We start from the raw sequence: 15,073 nt of genomic DNA on the forward strand, positions 1-15,073 counted from the left end.
GAAAAAAAGATTCACACAGGCTGTTTTCAAAGGCCTTAGATAACAGCTTCTGATATGATTTTATTTTACCCCTGACTTTGACATCAGGTGAAGAGAGCATAAGGTAAGGTGATGCTCTTTGATAGTAAGAATCAAAGTAAAAACAATGAAGCCTATACTTCTATAGGACTCATTATATCTAGGCACTATTGTGTTTTGCATATATAAGCTCACTTAATCCATATAGAAATGCTAAAAAATAGGCACAACGTTTTTTTTGTGTGTGACATCAGTTAAAATTACATGGGGTTCAAATGTACAATTCAATAACATGTCATGTGTATATTGCATTGTGTGTTCACCACTCAAAGTTAAATCTTTCTTTGTCACCATATATTTAACCTCCTTTACACTTACCTACCTCCCCCGTCCTCCCTTCCCTCCGGTAACCACTAAACTGTTGTCCATGTCCATGAGTCTCTGTTTGTCTGGTTCATTTGTTCCTTTCAGTTTTATATCCCACATATGAGTGAAATCATATGATAGGTACTGTTTTTAATCCTCAATTTGCTCCAGAGGAAACTGAGGCACCGAGACACATAGTGGGTAATAACTGCCACATCCACATTGATTGGATGGGGGCAGAACCAGAATTTGAACTTCTTCAATCTGTTTCCTAAGCAACATGATGCCTTTTCTCTGAGGGACTATCAGAAGGCAGGCACTGTCAAGGCCAGACTGGCTTGAAGCCTGGGCATCTGTGTGTTTCCCAGTGAGTCATTTTTATCTAAATAAGATAACGGCATGAATTCTAAACTTGTGTTATGCTTAGGTACAAAGTGTAAAGCTGAAGAAAGGACCACACTGAGATTCAACACAAATTAAGAAGAGTAGAAATTTAGTGAGAAAGATTTAAAAGTAATATAGAGATATTATTTCATATCACTTACTGAGAATTATTGGTCCTGTCAATATGTTTGGCTACATTAATAAGGAGTTATATTTTTACTGAAAAACAATGTTAGAAAAAGGGTATATAAGTGTGCTGATGTGAGCCCTAATCACCTGTGCCTATGAGAAGTCAGTCTTGCCCTTAAGACCTGGAGAAGCAGCATTAGTCATGCCTGTGGACCAGTCAGTCAAGGAGGCAGTATCCGAGGGCAACTGCAGCTCCCAAGGACCAAACCTCACAATGTGATGGAGCTAAAGTGATGCTGAGCATCATGGAGATGGTGTGATTATTCTTAGTCATGTTTTTCTACATGAACATGCATGAGGGATAAATAATATACTTATCTCTTTGTATGAGCAATGCACTAATCAGTGATTCCAAAATGGAGAAAAAAAAGAAGTCAAATCAGATTTGCAGCAGCAGAGGGGGCATGGGTAATTTGAAAATAAACTCCAGCTGTTTCCAATTATTTTATGGAACTAAAGAACTGAAGAAACTTCTCGTACTATGGATGTAGTTATATATTTCAAATTACTACCCTCTTTACTTCTCCCCTTTTTAATCTTTTGTCCTCCTAGGTATGTTAATGAGACATTGGAATAGTAAACGATAAAATAAAGCAAAAACAATCATGTGAATTAGTTTCTTAATATATTGCCTCAGGAACCTCTTAAGGAGACTGCCAGCAAATAATAAGCTATGGTAGTGAGCGGTATCACACCATTGAAAGGCATTTTAGTGCCTGCTGTTTCTGTATGTAATCGCAGAGATTTCCACAGAAGATTTTCTTTTACATTGTACAAAGAAAGTGGAGCTGAGAAATTCTCAAAGTTATTCTTCTTTCTGGTTCCCATTATATACTGTACAAGTGGTTTAAAATAGGTTAAGTGGTGGCACTGTACACATTCTGACAACCGTAAAAAGAATTCTAGTTCTTATACAACAATGCATATTTTGAAATGATTCTTTCTCAGTGGTTTTTAAAGTGCCAGTATATCTGTAAGTTTCACTAAATATATATAGCTCTTTCTAATCGAAGTATAGTAATTTAAGTGGCATCTAACTATATAAAGGAGATTTGTTCCTTAAAAATGGATGGTTAGTGGAATCATTGTAAATATGAATTACATTTTCTCTTTTTTAAAATAATTATAAAAACAAAAAAATGTTTTCATGGAAAAAGATTTTTTTCCCAAGGATTTAATATAAAATTATGTGTAACAGTGTGATTGGTGTATAAATAATATGACACAAAGAAGTAAACAATTTCTTGGTAACATAATAACACAAAAAATGTCACTAATGTCATCCTTGAAGTTTTATTGTGACAGAACAGGACCTGTGTGAGGGGGAAGGGATTCCTGTCTAAGATATAGCTCTGCTTTTTAAATTTGTTAGTTATTCTTTCTTTTTTAAATGTCAAGTTTTATGCTTAGAGTTTTTCACCAAGACTAGTATTTAGCTTTTACTTCTATGTCAAGAACTAGGATAATGTTAATTCATGAAAAATTTTTATGGTGGCTACTGTATTATGATATTTGTTGGTATCTGATTATGCTGTTGATGTCGTGTCATTTAGAAATTTTTGTTAATAAATCTGACTTCAAGATCACTGACAGGGAGCTGTTGATTTTGTTGATGAGGTTTTCCATCTTTAGTATTCCAAGGTTTGTAATAGGCAGGGACACATCTTGAGAAGATTTAACTTCAGAGCTGGTTGGCAAAGGGACAAGCTGCAATGCATTATATGCATTTTGATCTCTGCAGCTACACTCTGTTTAATACTTATGTTCTTTATTTTCCTTAGGTCTCTACCCACCAAGAGCCAAGCTGGTAATTCAGAGACATCTCTCATCACTAACAGATAATGAGCAAGCTGACATCTTTGAGCGAGTTCAGGTAACATTATTTATCATTATTACAAATAAGATATAAGGAATGAGAATTGGAACCTGTTTTTTTAAGTTTCTTTTCTCATTTCTTTATTTAAAGTTAAAGATATATATTCTGTTCTGATGGTATCTAGAATGCCTCTGTTTCTTTTGCTTCTAAGAGCAGTTAAATGCTTAGCTTTATTTATGTTTGTCTGCCAGACATAGTGGGAATATAATGAAACAGAAGAAACTGTGTTGTCATAGTGTGTTCTTGATTTGTCTGTTCAACAGAAAATGAAGCCAGTCAATGACCAGGAGGAAAACGAACTTGTGATTTTACATCTGAGGCAGCTGTGTGAAGCCAAGCAGAGGACTCACGTTCACATTGGGGAAGGCCCGTCGGTAAGGAGAGACTTTTTCCTTGACCTACTTTTATTTTGTTTCTATATCTAGTCAAACTATCATAGAAAATGAGAAAGGAATTACTTTCCTTTGTGTTCTCATCTTGAGGGCTAAAGTCCTATCAGATTTATTTTTTGGCATTTTAGCAGTTTTATAGGAAATTTTAGCGAGCCGTAGCACATTGAGGAAAAATAATGATGACTTTAAAATGTTAAAACATTTATTTTTTAAAAAAAATATTAAAATATTAGTAATAAGTGTTCATGATTTAGAATTAACATGTACCTTTAATTACATTAATCCATTTTTTTTTTTTTTATTTCAAATTCACATGAATGAGAGAGAGGAAGAAACTTTCCACCACCCTTCTAGGTTCTTTTGCTAGTTTAATGGTCAAATAGACATGAGGCAGATTAATAATAGATAATGACCTAATTTGATTACATATGAGAACCCACATGCATGAGAGGTTCAGAGACACAAAGGGACAATGAGAGAGACATAGAACATTCTGAGCTAAGGATGAGTTAAGACACCCGAGGATTCAGAGGAGAAGAAAGTCATTCACAGGATGCTAAGAAGAGCAGATGTTCAGTAATTAGAAGTTTGCCTTGTCCTACAGATAGGTCATAAAAAGTTATTACTGGTGATAACTCTTATTATAGGCAAGTCCTCTTATTTAAATTCTTTAAGGTAGAAGTAAAAGTTTCTTGTGAACCTGCAGGATCTCCAGTGTCTTCAGCTCAAAATAATCCACATGCAAAAGTAGTATATCTTGGGGAGGCCTGTTCTGAACCCATTCAAACATTTTATTTCATTAAAAATTTATACAGCCCTAAGTGGTAAGTGGCAAACACTCAAAGAGCAGTAGTATCGTGGAACCAAACAGTCTTGCTGCAAACTAAGAATGATACATATATGCACATGGTTTACAATGTGTTCCCAGATGCGTATAGTTGGAAGAAGATAGCCAGCAACAGCTTATAAGGAGATGATGACATATTTACCTCTTAATAGCACTAATTCAGGTCATGTGTCTTCTTTGTAATGGAGGGCAGTAAAGATTATAGAGGAAGAGATTTTTTTTTTCCTCGTGGTACTTTTTTTTCTTTATTATTAGTTTCAAGTATATAGTACATTGGTTAAACATTTATATAGTTTATAAAATGATGCCTCTAATTGCTCTTTCTCTCCTCTGACTCTCCACCTAGCCATTACATTAATGCTAACTGCATTCCCTATGCCATGCTCCCCATCCCTGTGACCATCTATCAACTACTAATTTGTACTTCTTTAACCCTTTATCCCATTCCTCCAGTCCCCCAAACCCCCTCTCCTCTGGTCATCACCAGATTGACCTCTATATTTGTGGGTCTGTTTTTGGTTAGTTTATTATTTTTGTTCCTTAGATTCCACATATAAGTGAAATCGTGGTATTTTTCTCTGACTTATTTCACTCAGCATAATAACCTCTAGGTGCATTCATGTCATTGCAAATGGTAGAATTTCAGTTTTTAATGGCTGAGTAGTATTCCATTATATATATAAAACATACTTCTTTATCCAGACATCTATTGAGCATTTAGGTTGCTTTCATATCTTGGCTATTGTAAATTGTGCTTCCATGAATATAGGGTTGCATAGACCTTTATGAATTATTGTTTTGGTTTCCTTTGGATAAATGCCCTGTAGTACAATTGCTGGATCAAAGGTATATCCATTTTTAATTTTTCAAGAAACCTCCAGAGTGTTTTCCATAGTGGCTGTACCAATTTGCAATCCCAACGATGCTTGAGAGTTACCTTTTCTCCATATTCTCTCCAACACTTATAGTAATTGATTTATTGATAATAGCCATTTTGACAGATGCAAGATGATATCTCATTGTGATTTTAATTTGCATTTCTTTGATGAATAGTGACCTTGAGCATCTTTTCATATGTCTATTGACCACCTGTATTTTCTTTTTGGAGAAATATCTGTTCAGGTCTTCTGCCCATTTTTTAATTGGATTGTTTTGTTGTTGTTAAGTTATATGAGTTCTTTATATATTTTGGATAGTAACCCCTTATTATAAGGTAAGAAATTATCTTTCATATCATAAATGAATATCTTCTCCCATTCAGTTGGTCGTCTTTTCATTTTGTTGGTGATTTCCTTTGCTGTACAAAAACTTTTTAGTTTGATGTAGCTCCATTTGTTTATTTTTTCTTTTGTTTCCCTTTCCCGAGGAGATATAGGTGAAAATAAACTACCATTAGCAACATCAGAGAGTTTACTGCCTGTTTTCTTCTAGAAGTTTTATGGTTTGGGGTATTATATTGAAGCCTTTAACCTATTTTGAATCTATTCTTGTCTATGGTGTAAGAAGGTGGTCCAGTGTTTGTTTGTTTGTTTTTTTTAACAGTTTCCCCCTCTTTTTCCCTTCCTCTCTCCTTTTCCTTCCTTCCTTTCCTCCCACCTCTTCCTTCCATTTATCCGCCTGGTATTTACCAAGCAGCTACTGTGTTAGGGATTAAGTGCCAATACTACTTCCCCCTATTTAGGTTGTGTCATTTCCTAAAAGCCTTAGAATAACAAGTCATCCCAGCCCTTCATAAACCCCTCAAGCCCAGTCCAGCCCACATGCATAGCCCTTGTTTCCTTTCCTTCCTTGATGGAGGTCATATTTCTTTTATTAGTAACTTCTTGGACTGTCCCATGGAGCCAATTCTGGTAAGGATTTTTATCGCCTCCTGCACAGACTGTGCTGATGCCTCCAATCTGGTCTCTCAGTCTCTGATTTCCTTATTCTTTAGGTGATTTTTAGATAGTCCTTTTAGATACATCTCCCCCAAACATTACTTTCACAGGCATGCCCCTCTACTTATAAATTTTGATCAGTGATTCTTCCTTTTCGAGATTTTATCTCTATCCTCACTTTCCCAAGTTACTTTCCACTGCTTCCCTCTGTTTCAGCCTGGCTCCCTATGCCCTCTCTGGAGCACTGGTCTTTATGATTTTGCTGACACCATCCCCCGTTCTGGGAATGTCTTCAACCCCTTTATTGAAACATATTTCCTGTGTTTTCCTTGGTCGTTTAGATACAAATAAACAACTTGGAAAGTTGTTATAGTTGGTAATCAAAATAGTAGTAAAAATTGACATCTCAGGTGTAATTTTTGTTAAGTGTAGCAGGACTATATCAGTGGCAAGAAAAAACATAAAGGAAAGATCTTGTTGCTGTCTTTTTTTTTGTTACTTACATTATTAAAAATTAAATCCCATTCTTCATAATCTGTGTGTTCACAGTATGGAACCTAAGTTATTACTCCTTAATAGAGCTACATAAGAATTCTTGTGCCTTTAATAGCTTAGTTATAAGCTTGTCTTTAAAGCTTCATTTAACCTTGAGTATTTCTAACTAAAATTTATCTGTTTTTCTTTTTCTAGACTATTTTGAATAGTACAATCCCAGAAAATACAGCAAGCAGTGGAAGATTCAAACTTGACATTCTGAAAAATAAAGCTAAGAGATCCTTTACTAGTTCACTGGAAAATATCTTCTCAAGGGTAAGACCACACTGAGACTCTTTTAGGTATTAATATCTGTGTTTTCTAACTGCTTGGCTTCATTTTCAACTGGCTCACAGATTTCCTTTAAAAAACTGCAATAATTTAGTTAACACTTATTTAAAACAATCTTTCAAACTTAATTTTAGTATCAGATCTATATTTATTCTGGTGCTTATCTGAATTTGAGAAATATTTAGTAGTAGACGTATATGTATAGAAAAGAGAAAATCTAATACTGATGCCCAATATTGTCGGAACTTTTTATCATTTGCCACATAAAGTTATAAAGAAGCCCTCCTTTGCTCATTTCAGTGTAAGCTGACAGAAATTTATGTATTCCTTTTAGTAAATTTGGAGAAAGGAAGTATTCTATTTAAAAATAAGCAAAGTGATTCCTCTTTCCCTTCATTTTCCTCTTCCTGAATAATTTCACCTTAATGCTGTTAGTGGAAATAAAGCAAGGTAGATGCCATGCGGCTGGGTGTCAGGGGAGCCACAGTGGCTCAGATCAGGGAGACGGAGCCTATTAGGGTACATTGGTGGGGTGGCCCAGGGCAGTGTGCTGACACCTGAGCATGGTGAGGAGGGTGTCAGCCGAGGAGGGCAACCTGGTTTTGAAAGTTAGAGCTTGAATGAGCAAGGAGGCCATGCCAACAGAGGAATGGCCCATCCAAGATGTCAGAGGCAGAGCGCTGTGGAGAAAGCATTCAAGGTGCCTGAAATAAGGAGTTAGATGCAGAGCAGGGTGAGGATGGCGCCCACATGTGGGGTGGCAGCCCCAGCTTGGGGTGTTAGAACCTGAGTAGGATGAGGAGAATGTCTATGAGGTGGCAATTGTAGAGATTGGTCACGCACCCGGGACTGATCGAATGTGTAAATTTATTAAGGATAGTGGGATTCCAGGAGAAGGGAATTACAGATATGAAAAGAGAAAGATTAGAATAACTGATTCAACTCAAGAGGTAATAGCACGGAATCTTGGTTAACTAACTAACTATCTATCTATCCATCCATCCATCTACCTACCTACCTACCTACCTACTTACCTACCTACCTACCTACCTACCTATCTTTTTGAGCCATGGAATTTTATATGTACTATTATACATACATATGCATTAACATGTGTGAGCATCTGTGTGTGTATGTATGTTTGTGTGCTGTGTGTGTGTAAATGTGTACATATGGTTCCTGGCTCTGTCCACTGATAGGAGCTGGGCATAGCTTTTCAACACATAACATAATAAATTAAGCCTTGTTGGGTGACACCTAACACCCAGATTTTGATTTCTATATATCATTCTTCAAGATAGAATCAAGATCCTGGGAGAAATGGCTAATTCCAGGACTTCAGGGTAAGTACAAGATAAGTCTGAGCATCTTGGTATTCTAGCAGTGCTCAAAGAAAAATGGTGATATGTCATAAAGACATGAAAACTCTGAAGGTCTCCCACTGGTGACATCTGAGACCATATGAGCATCAAAATAAATGATAGAAACAGATCATAACTTCTTGTATAAAATAGGAAACCATGAGTTTATTCTGACATGAAAAATGAATACATTGAAAGGTTGAGGAGGATAAAGATATTTTCTGGATTTAATTAGTACTATTAATTACAAAGGGGAAAATAGTAGCTTTACAATGGAGAAGGCTGGCAGACACCACCTTAATCGAATGATCAAATTGAACATCATCGGCAGTGGGACACCCCTTCTGTGGTATTCCTGCTGAAAGGATGGTACTGAATCTATTCATGAGGAAACACCAACAAACCCAAATTGAGGTAGAGGCTGCAGAAAACTAGCCCGTTATCTTCAAAAGTGTCAAAGTCAAAAGTCAAGTGTAATAGAGCATTAGGACTTAGTGACTTTTGATATATGATGTTCTAATTTCTATTTCTTTGCTAGAACTCAAAAATCGTTTTATAGATATTTTTGTTCGTAATTGCAATTCTTTTAATTCTAATAAAAGGCCTGCAGCAAGCATGGTCAGCTGTCACTGCTATTATTTTATCAGCAGAAAACATAATCTAGAAAAGAGCATCCAGGAGATTTCTGAGAAGTGTGTTAATGAAACTTTTCATAAAACTTTCCTACCTTTTTTCCTTCAAAATTTATGTTAGTTATCTTCTTTCTCCTTCTTTCCTTCCCCTCCTTCCTTCCTTCTCCTCCTTTCTTCCTTCCCTCCTTCCCTCTCCTTAAGTAGAGGAGCTGAATTCAAGAGCTTGCCCTAGCAGATTTTATATTTATGATTTTGGACAAATTATTTGCCTTTTCTAAGCCATAGTTTCCTTATCTGTTAAATGGGTATGGTAACACCAGCTTACCTCACAATACTGTGAGGATGACATGTCAGTTAGGAAAGTACCACACCATAGATATGAGGTAGTACAAACAGTGAGAGCTCTGAAACCTCTGTCATTTGCCACATGACAAAAGGGTATTTAGAGTGTTTTGCTCTTTATCACCATTTAGTACCTTGGCATCTGCACAATACTTGCCCAGCTAGCTTTGAAGTGCCGCTTCCATAGCCTTGAATGACTGTAATGACTGTTTAAGCAAGGGCGCAGCCAGTCTATTTTGGTCAAGGTAGATACTGTAGCGTTTGTGTCCTAAATGTCGCCAAGAGCCATAAATTATGTGACCTAACAAGGTCTCGCTTGCAACATGTGCAGCAGAAAGGACTTACTGAAAAGGTTGGAAGCTACCCATGTTGTTTTAAAGGTTACATAGAATAGGGATTTTGTGTACTTTTAAAACTTGTCAGTTTATTTTTTTTTTCTTTCAGGGTTATATAGGAGAAAATTGACACCTCAGTCATAAAGTTTGGCTCATAATTGCTCTCATTTTTTAATGTCAAAAAATTTCATTTAACTAACTATAGTTGTTTATGAAATAGGATACATTTTTAAATAGCTTAGAAGCTCAGCTCACTAACAATTAAAAAGTGGGTCCAAGGGAAAAAGATTTGACACATGTATTACGAAATCATAATGTGGTAAAACTGAAAAATTTGTCTGTTTAAAGGTGAAAAGGCAGTCTTGTATTCTGGTTGTTTGTTGCTTTTTCTTAAGTTGAAGTTTTCCAAAAGAGAAATATTAATGAATATATATATTTAAACATTTATTTATACGTATATATTTAAAATACATATATAAAAATACATTTATTAACATATTTTCAAAAAAGGAGTAGTTACTAATATAAAGTGTGAATCATTAGAAAAAAGTTTTTATTTCATGCTTTCTTCAAAGCAATATCCGTTGTTCTTGTCGAAATGTGTGAATTAATAATTGTGGTAGAGTTTAATTTTAAAGTGTTTTTCCTTGTGTACACATATATACACCCAAACACATGGATAAAATATCATGAGTAAAATTTGCGATTTAAGTTGCTGTTCTGATAATGCAATGCTTTCATACCCACCTGACTACTTTCTGTATTGTGACCAAATAACCTGTTTAATATAACCAGGCAGGTTGGCATGTAAGTTAAAAGTAGCAGAAAGGGACATGTTCCTTACAATATTTATCTCTTAGCCACACACATTGATCCAATAATTTGTTAGCCACAAATATAGTTTATTATTGGAGGTATGCCATATTATAGTATAGACCTGAAGAACTTAAAGAGCCTTGATCAAGTTCTAAGACATTTGCAAAATTATACTTACCCAATGTAGGCTAGTTAGTTTTATTGGTAACTCTTCTTTCACAGAGCTCTGTCTTCGAGAGGGAGTATTGAGTAAGAGCTCAAGAACTTCACTTTTAAATTGTACTTCCTGGGTTCAAATTGCCGCTATATCCTTTAACTAGCTGTGTAAACTTTGGCAACATAATCTGTCAGAACTTCAGTCTCCTTATCTGTAAAGTTGAGCTAAAAACTATACCTACCTCATAGTATGTTTGTGAGGATTAAATGAGATAATGCAGGGCAAAATACTTAAAATAGTATATGGCACATGATAGGCATTCGGTAATATACATACAGCTATTAACTTTATTGTTGATATAATTGTTATTTAGGGGACCATCAGAGATATAAAACTATAACTAATATACATAGATAAGAGTAAATGTTGCTTCCATGAAACAAGATAGGCTACCATAAATATCAAACAGTCAATTGAGAAAGAGAAAAAACTCTTAAACCACCCTGATAGTAGACATAAGAAGAAAAATTTAGGAAGCTAAAGTTGAAAAAAATCCTCTAGAAAGTAAAATAAAATGACAAAGAAATGGAAAATAGGAGAACAGGGTAAAAAGTTAAAGGAGCAGTCTGAAGATCCAAAGCCAAATGAAAGAGAACATACATGCAGAAATTTTCAAAGAAATAGTTTTGGAAATTTCCCAGAGCTAATGGACAGGTTTCCAGCTGTAATGGGCTCAGAATAGGAATAATAGAATGACTGAATAAAGCCCTGCCAAAGGACATCATTGTGATGCCCAAGGGTAAACTTAGATTCCGTTCCAGATAGAAAGAGCAGGTCTTACAAAGGCTCAAGAATCACAATGGCTTTTGACCTCTGTGCCAGAAGACACTTGAGCAATGCTGAAGGAAAGTTTCTAACCGCAATTATGTATTCAGCCACGCCATTAATGAAATACAAAGCACAGAATAATGACATTTAAAAACATGTAAAAAAAATTTACTTACCATTACCCTTTCTCAGAAAGCACTTGGAGTGTGCTCCACTAAAATGCAGAAGTAACTAAAAAAGAGAAAAACATGGGGTCAAAGAAACAGAAATTTCAACATAGGATAGCATTAAAGGAAATTTCTAGGTTAACAGTCAAGGAAAATACTGGGATGATTTACTCAGCAAGCCTACATTGCAACCAGTCCAGACTGGGACCGGAAGACAGAAGTCTTCATAAAGGGTGGCTCAAAGAAAAAGAAACAATTAAAGTTGATGGGTTATGTGATGTTTGACCATACTGAAATCTGTTGGTGACTTTTGTAATACATTAGTGATCACTGACGCAGATAGCTCTATGAAAATGAATTGTACAAGTTATGGTTGTAATAATAGTCAAATATGTAGCTCAGGTGAGAGTGTGTATGGGGGTAGGTAATGGGTAAGAATACTAGAGTCTCATCTTCCGGGTAAGAAGTCATTAGATAGTACCGAAAATGGAGAGATTAAGGGATAGTAATGTAAGCTGAATAGCAGTGTCAATACAATTTTAAGTGTTTGCTTTTGGGGAATGGGATTCAGTGTATGAGAGAGAGTGGTGGTGACCATTATTTTTCATTATAAGCTTGGAAGCACAATTCAACTTTTGAAATTTCGTGCGGGTATTACTTTGACTAAAAATTAAAATGAAATTTAACGCATTTTCCTTAGAAAATTAAATCCGAGAACGTGTGGAGACCAACTTTAAAACCGCTATATACATATTGTACATTTTTCATTTTGCAGAGTCACTGACACACTAACTTGACTTGTATTTCTAGTTATTCTTTTTAGAACTTTTCCATGTGTTTTAGAGGTACAGAGAATCCTCAGTCTGTATTTTGTCTGTTAAGACCTTCTGTATGATATGGTCCACAGCCCGCCTTTTCATCCTCTTCCTTTCAATGGTTGCCTTCATTTTTTTCCTATATAAAGTGAGAGAGATATATGATATGATCACTTAGGTTCCTACTTCTTAGGTCATTTATAAACTGTATACCAAAGGATTATGTATAAAGAAAAATAACCACTTCACCAGTATTGAAGTGGACTGTTATTGAGTCTTCTAGAGAGAAATGCTTTATCAAAGTAGTTTTACATTATAAAGTAATGAATGAAGCTAAATACATACATTTTAGGATGCAGTTTTCTTTTCTTAACCTGTGTTTGTTGTGATCTTGTAATGTGAATTATATTTGTGACCTAGGTTGTAGGGAGGATATAGGTATTAAACCATTTTCTTTATCACTATAATGGTCAGTTGTGCTGTACCTTCCATGTTGGTGTTTATCTGTGTGAGACTCAAAGTTAATGGGACTCTCACTGATTTTATGAGGTTGTCCCAATTGTATGGCCAAATAACATTGACCTTGTAACAAAATAACTTCACAGAGCTTGTTTTGAGTATCTAGTTATCTAATGGCTGATTTAGGAATAATGGAAGTAAACTGAGTTGTTGTATTTACTATGCTAGAATGGCTGTTAATACTGTCAACACATTTGAGTGAGCCACAAAAGGATCAATTCAATGCTAACATAAAGAGGTAAAAATTCAAACCATATGAACGATTTAATTTTATTCTCTTCACTCAGGGAGCTAACAGAATGAGAGGCCGGCTGGGAAGTATGGACAGCTTTGAACGGTCCAACAGTCTTGCTTCAGAGAAGGTATCTAAGCAGAGTTCCTTCTTTTAGCACTAATTGCAACTCAACACAAACCAGCACTGACATGGTAATAGGCTTGCTTAGTGATTTTGTTATGAGTCCTTTATGATTTAAAAAAAATAAATATTTGAGACTTGTTTTAAATAAGAAGACTCTGGTTATAAGCATGTTGCTCTTTATTCAGCTGAAGCTTTCTCATGGTGAGAGAGAACACATCCCTTGCAGGCTAACTGCTCTCACAGGCTTTTTAACTGTTTAGAGTTAGTATGCTTTGGAGGATAGTATTTGAGCAACTGTCGATCCAAAACCATGGAAAAATGAGCCACGTAATTACCACACTTATACAGTGACCTTTTTATCTTTTGTTTTCTCCTCATGTTATGCTTCCCCCATTTTTAACCATTCTAACTGCAATATTATACTCTTCTTTATCACATAGACAATTCTCAGTAGATTTGGTTTCCTGTTTCCTGGATCATGCAACATGTAACGTGAGGCATAGGCAACGTATTTTTTTAATGGAAAAATATTAAAATATTTTTATTAAAGTTTTTATTGATGAAATTGAAGACTTAGTCCATCTGTGAGTCTTTCTAGCCCTAACTCATGTTTATCAAGCTAAACATTTCTACAGTGGTGCTTGTTCTGGAAAGTATAAACAGCATACTTGACTAAATTGAAAGATTTATGATGTCTACCCATGCAATATGAAATGCATTCCAGCATAACTCACTTTTCATTCATTTCCTGTTTTTCATGTCTTTTAAAAAATGTTTCAGCAAAGAACATGTAGTTGGATAGAAACGTCCAACGAAGGAAGATGCTTAACAGGCTTTATTTTTCTGAAGGCTTTGCTGTGAGATGGACACTTCAGCGTTGTGATACTGTTTTGACAGTACAGGAAGCATGCGACCGATAGGTCACGGAAATCATTAGCTACGTAAACGCAGATGCCACACTCTTTTGATCGTGATCTCTTTTCATCTTTCTGGCGACAATGAGAAAAGTACAGTAGCTATAGCATTTTACTACAAAGTGCTAAGGAAAAGAATACCTTTTCTTATCATCCCTTTCACTTTCCAGCGTATCTTTACGGATGCTGTCTTACAGCTGCTTATCAGAAGAAATGGGTTGTGTTGACACTGATTAACCTTCAGCATGGATTGAGTTAAAAAAAAAAAAAAACAGTTTTGTCATGACTCAGGAGGAAGAAGAGGCACCCTGGCACTTGTGAGCTCTGTGTTTAAGCAGGTCTGCTATGATCCTCATAGGAAAGGAAGACCTCACTTTTACTTGCTTTTCAGGACTACTCACCAGGAGACTCTCCACCAGGGACACCACCAGCCTCTCCACTGTCCTCAGCTTGGCAGACATTCCCTGAAGAGGATTCCGACTCCCCGCAGTTTCGAAGACGGGCACACACGTTCAGCCACCCACCTTCAAGCACGAGGAGGAAGCTGAACTTACAGGATGGGAGGGCGCACAGTGTTCGCTCCCCTCTCCTGAGGCAGAGCTCCAGCGAACAGTGCAGGTGAGTCCAAACCTCTCTCGGGAATGTGAATTAAAATTCTCCTGCCAACCTGTTTTGATCACTAGGGAGTCAAGATTTATTGTGACTTCATGCTATAGCCAACATTTAGTTTTCAAAAAGATCATAAAAAATAAAATTATAAAAACCTTAAGTTACTAAGGAAGACAAGGCAAGATTTAAGGTACATCCAAAGAACTGAGTTAAAGCATTTTGGACAGAAACATTTTTTCCCCCCCTAGAAAAACAAAAAACAAGATATTGTGCATGTGATTTTGCCTGAAATTCTTGCTGACAACACATTATTCAGTGTCTTCTTGATGATGGCTCTAATGAAACAAAGTCAGCAAACTGGAAAATAACATAGCGGTAGAACTTCCTGTTAGCCTATGATAAAACACGAGGGTTAAAAAAAAAATTACCTAAATTACCTTAATATA

General features: G+C 35.8%; 1 protein-coding gene across 3 annotated transcripts in view; it reads left to right on the forward strand.

Annotated features, from left to right (window-relative positions):
- TBC1D4 (TBC1 domain family member 4) overlaps positions 1–15,073 on the forward strand; it is a 156,956-nt gene that overhangs the window by 105,702 nt on the left and 36,181 nt on the right. For all 3 annotated transcript variants that reach the window (XM_016149361.2, XM_016149362.2, XM_016149363.2), the window contains exons 6-10: positions 2,739–2,830; positions 3,097–3,207; positions 6,640–6,759; positions 13,034–13,108; positions 14,410–14,636. In XM_016149361.2, coding sequence (XP_016004847.1) covers positions 2,739–2,830; positions 3,097–3,207; positions 6,640–6,759; positions 13,034–13,108; positions 14,410–14,636 — 625 coding nt within the window. The remainder of the gene's footprint in view (positions 1–2,738; positions 2,831–3,096; positions 3,208–6,639; positions 6,760–13,033; positions 13,109–14,409; positions 14,637–15,073) is intronic.

This window comes from Rousettus aegyptiacus, unplaced genomic scaffold, assembly GCF_014176215.1.
Source record: "Rousettus aegyptiacus isolate mRouAeg1 unplaced genomic scaffold, mRouAeg1.p scaffold_m13_p_11, whole genome shotgun sequence".
Taxonomy (NCBI): Eukaryota; Metazoa; Chordata; class Mammalia; order Chiroptera; family Pteropodidae; genus Rousettus; species Rousettus aegyptiacus.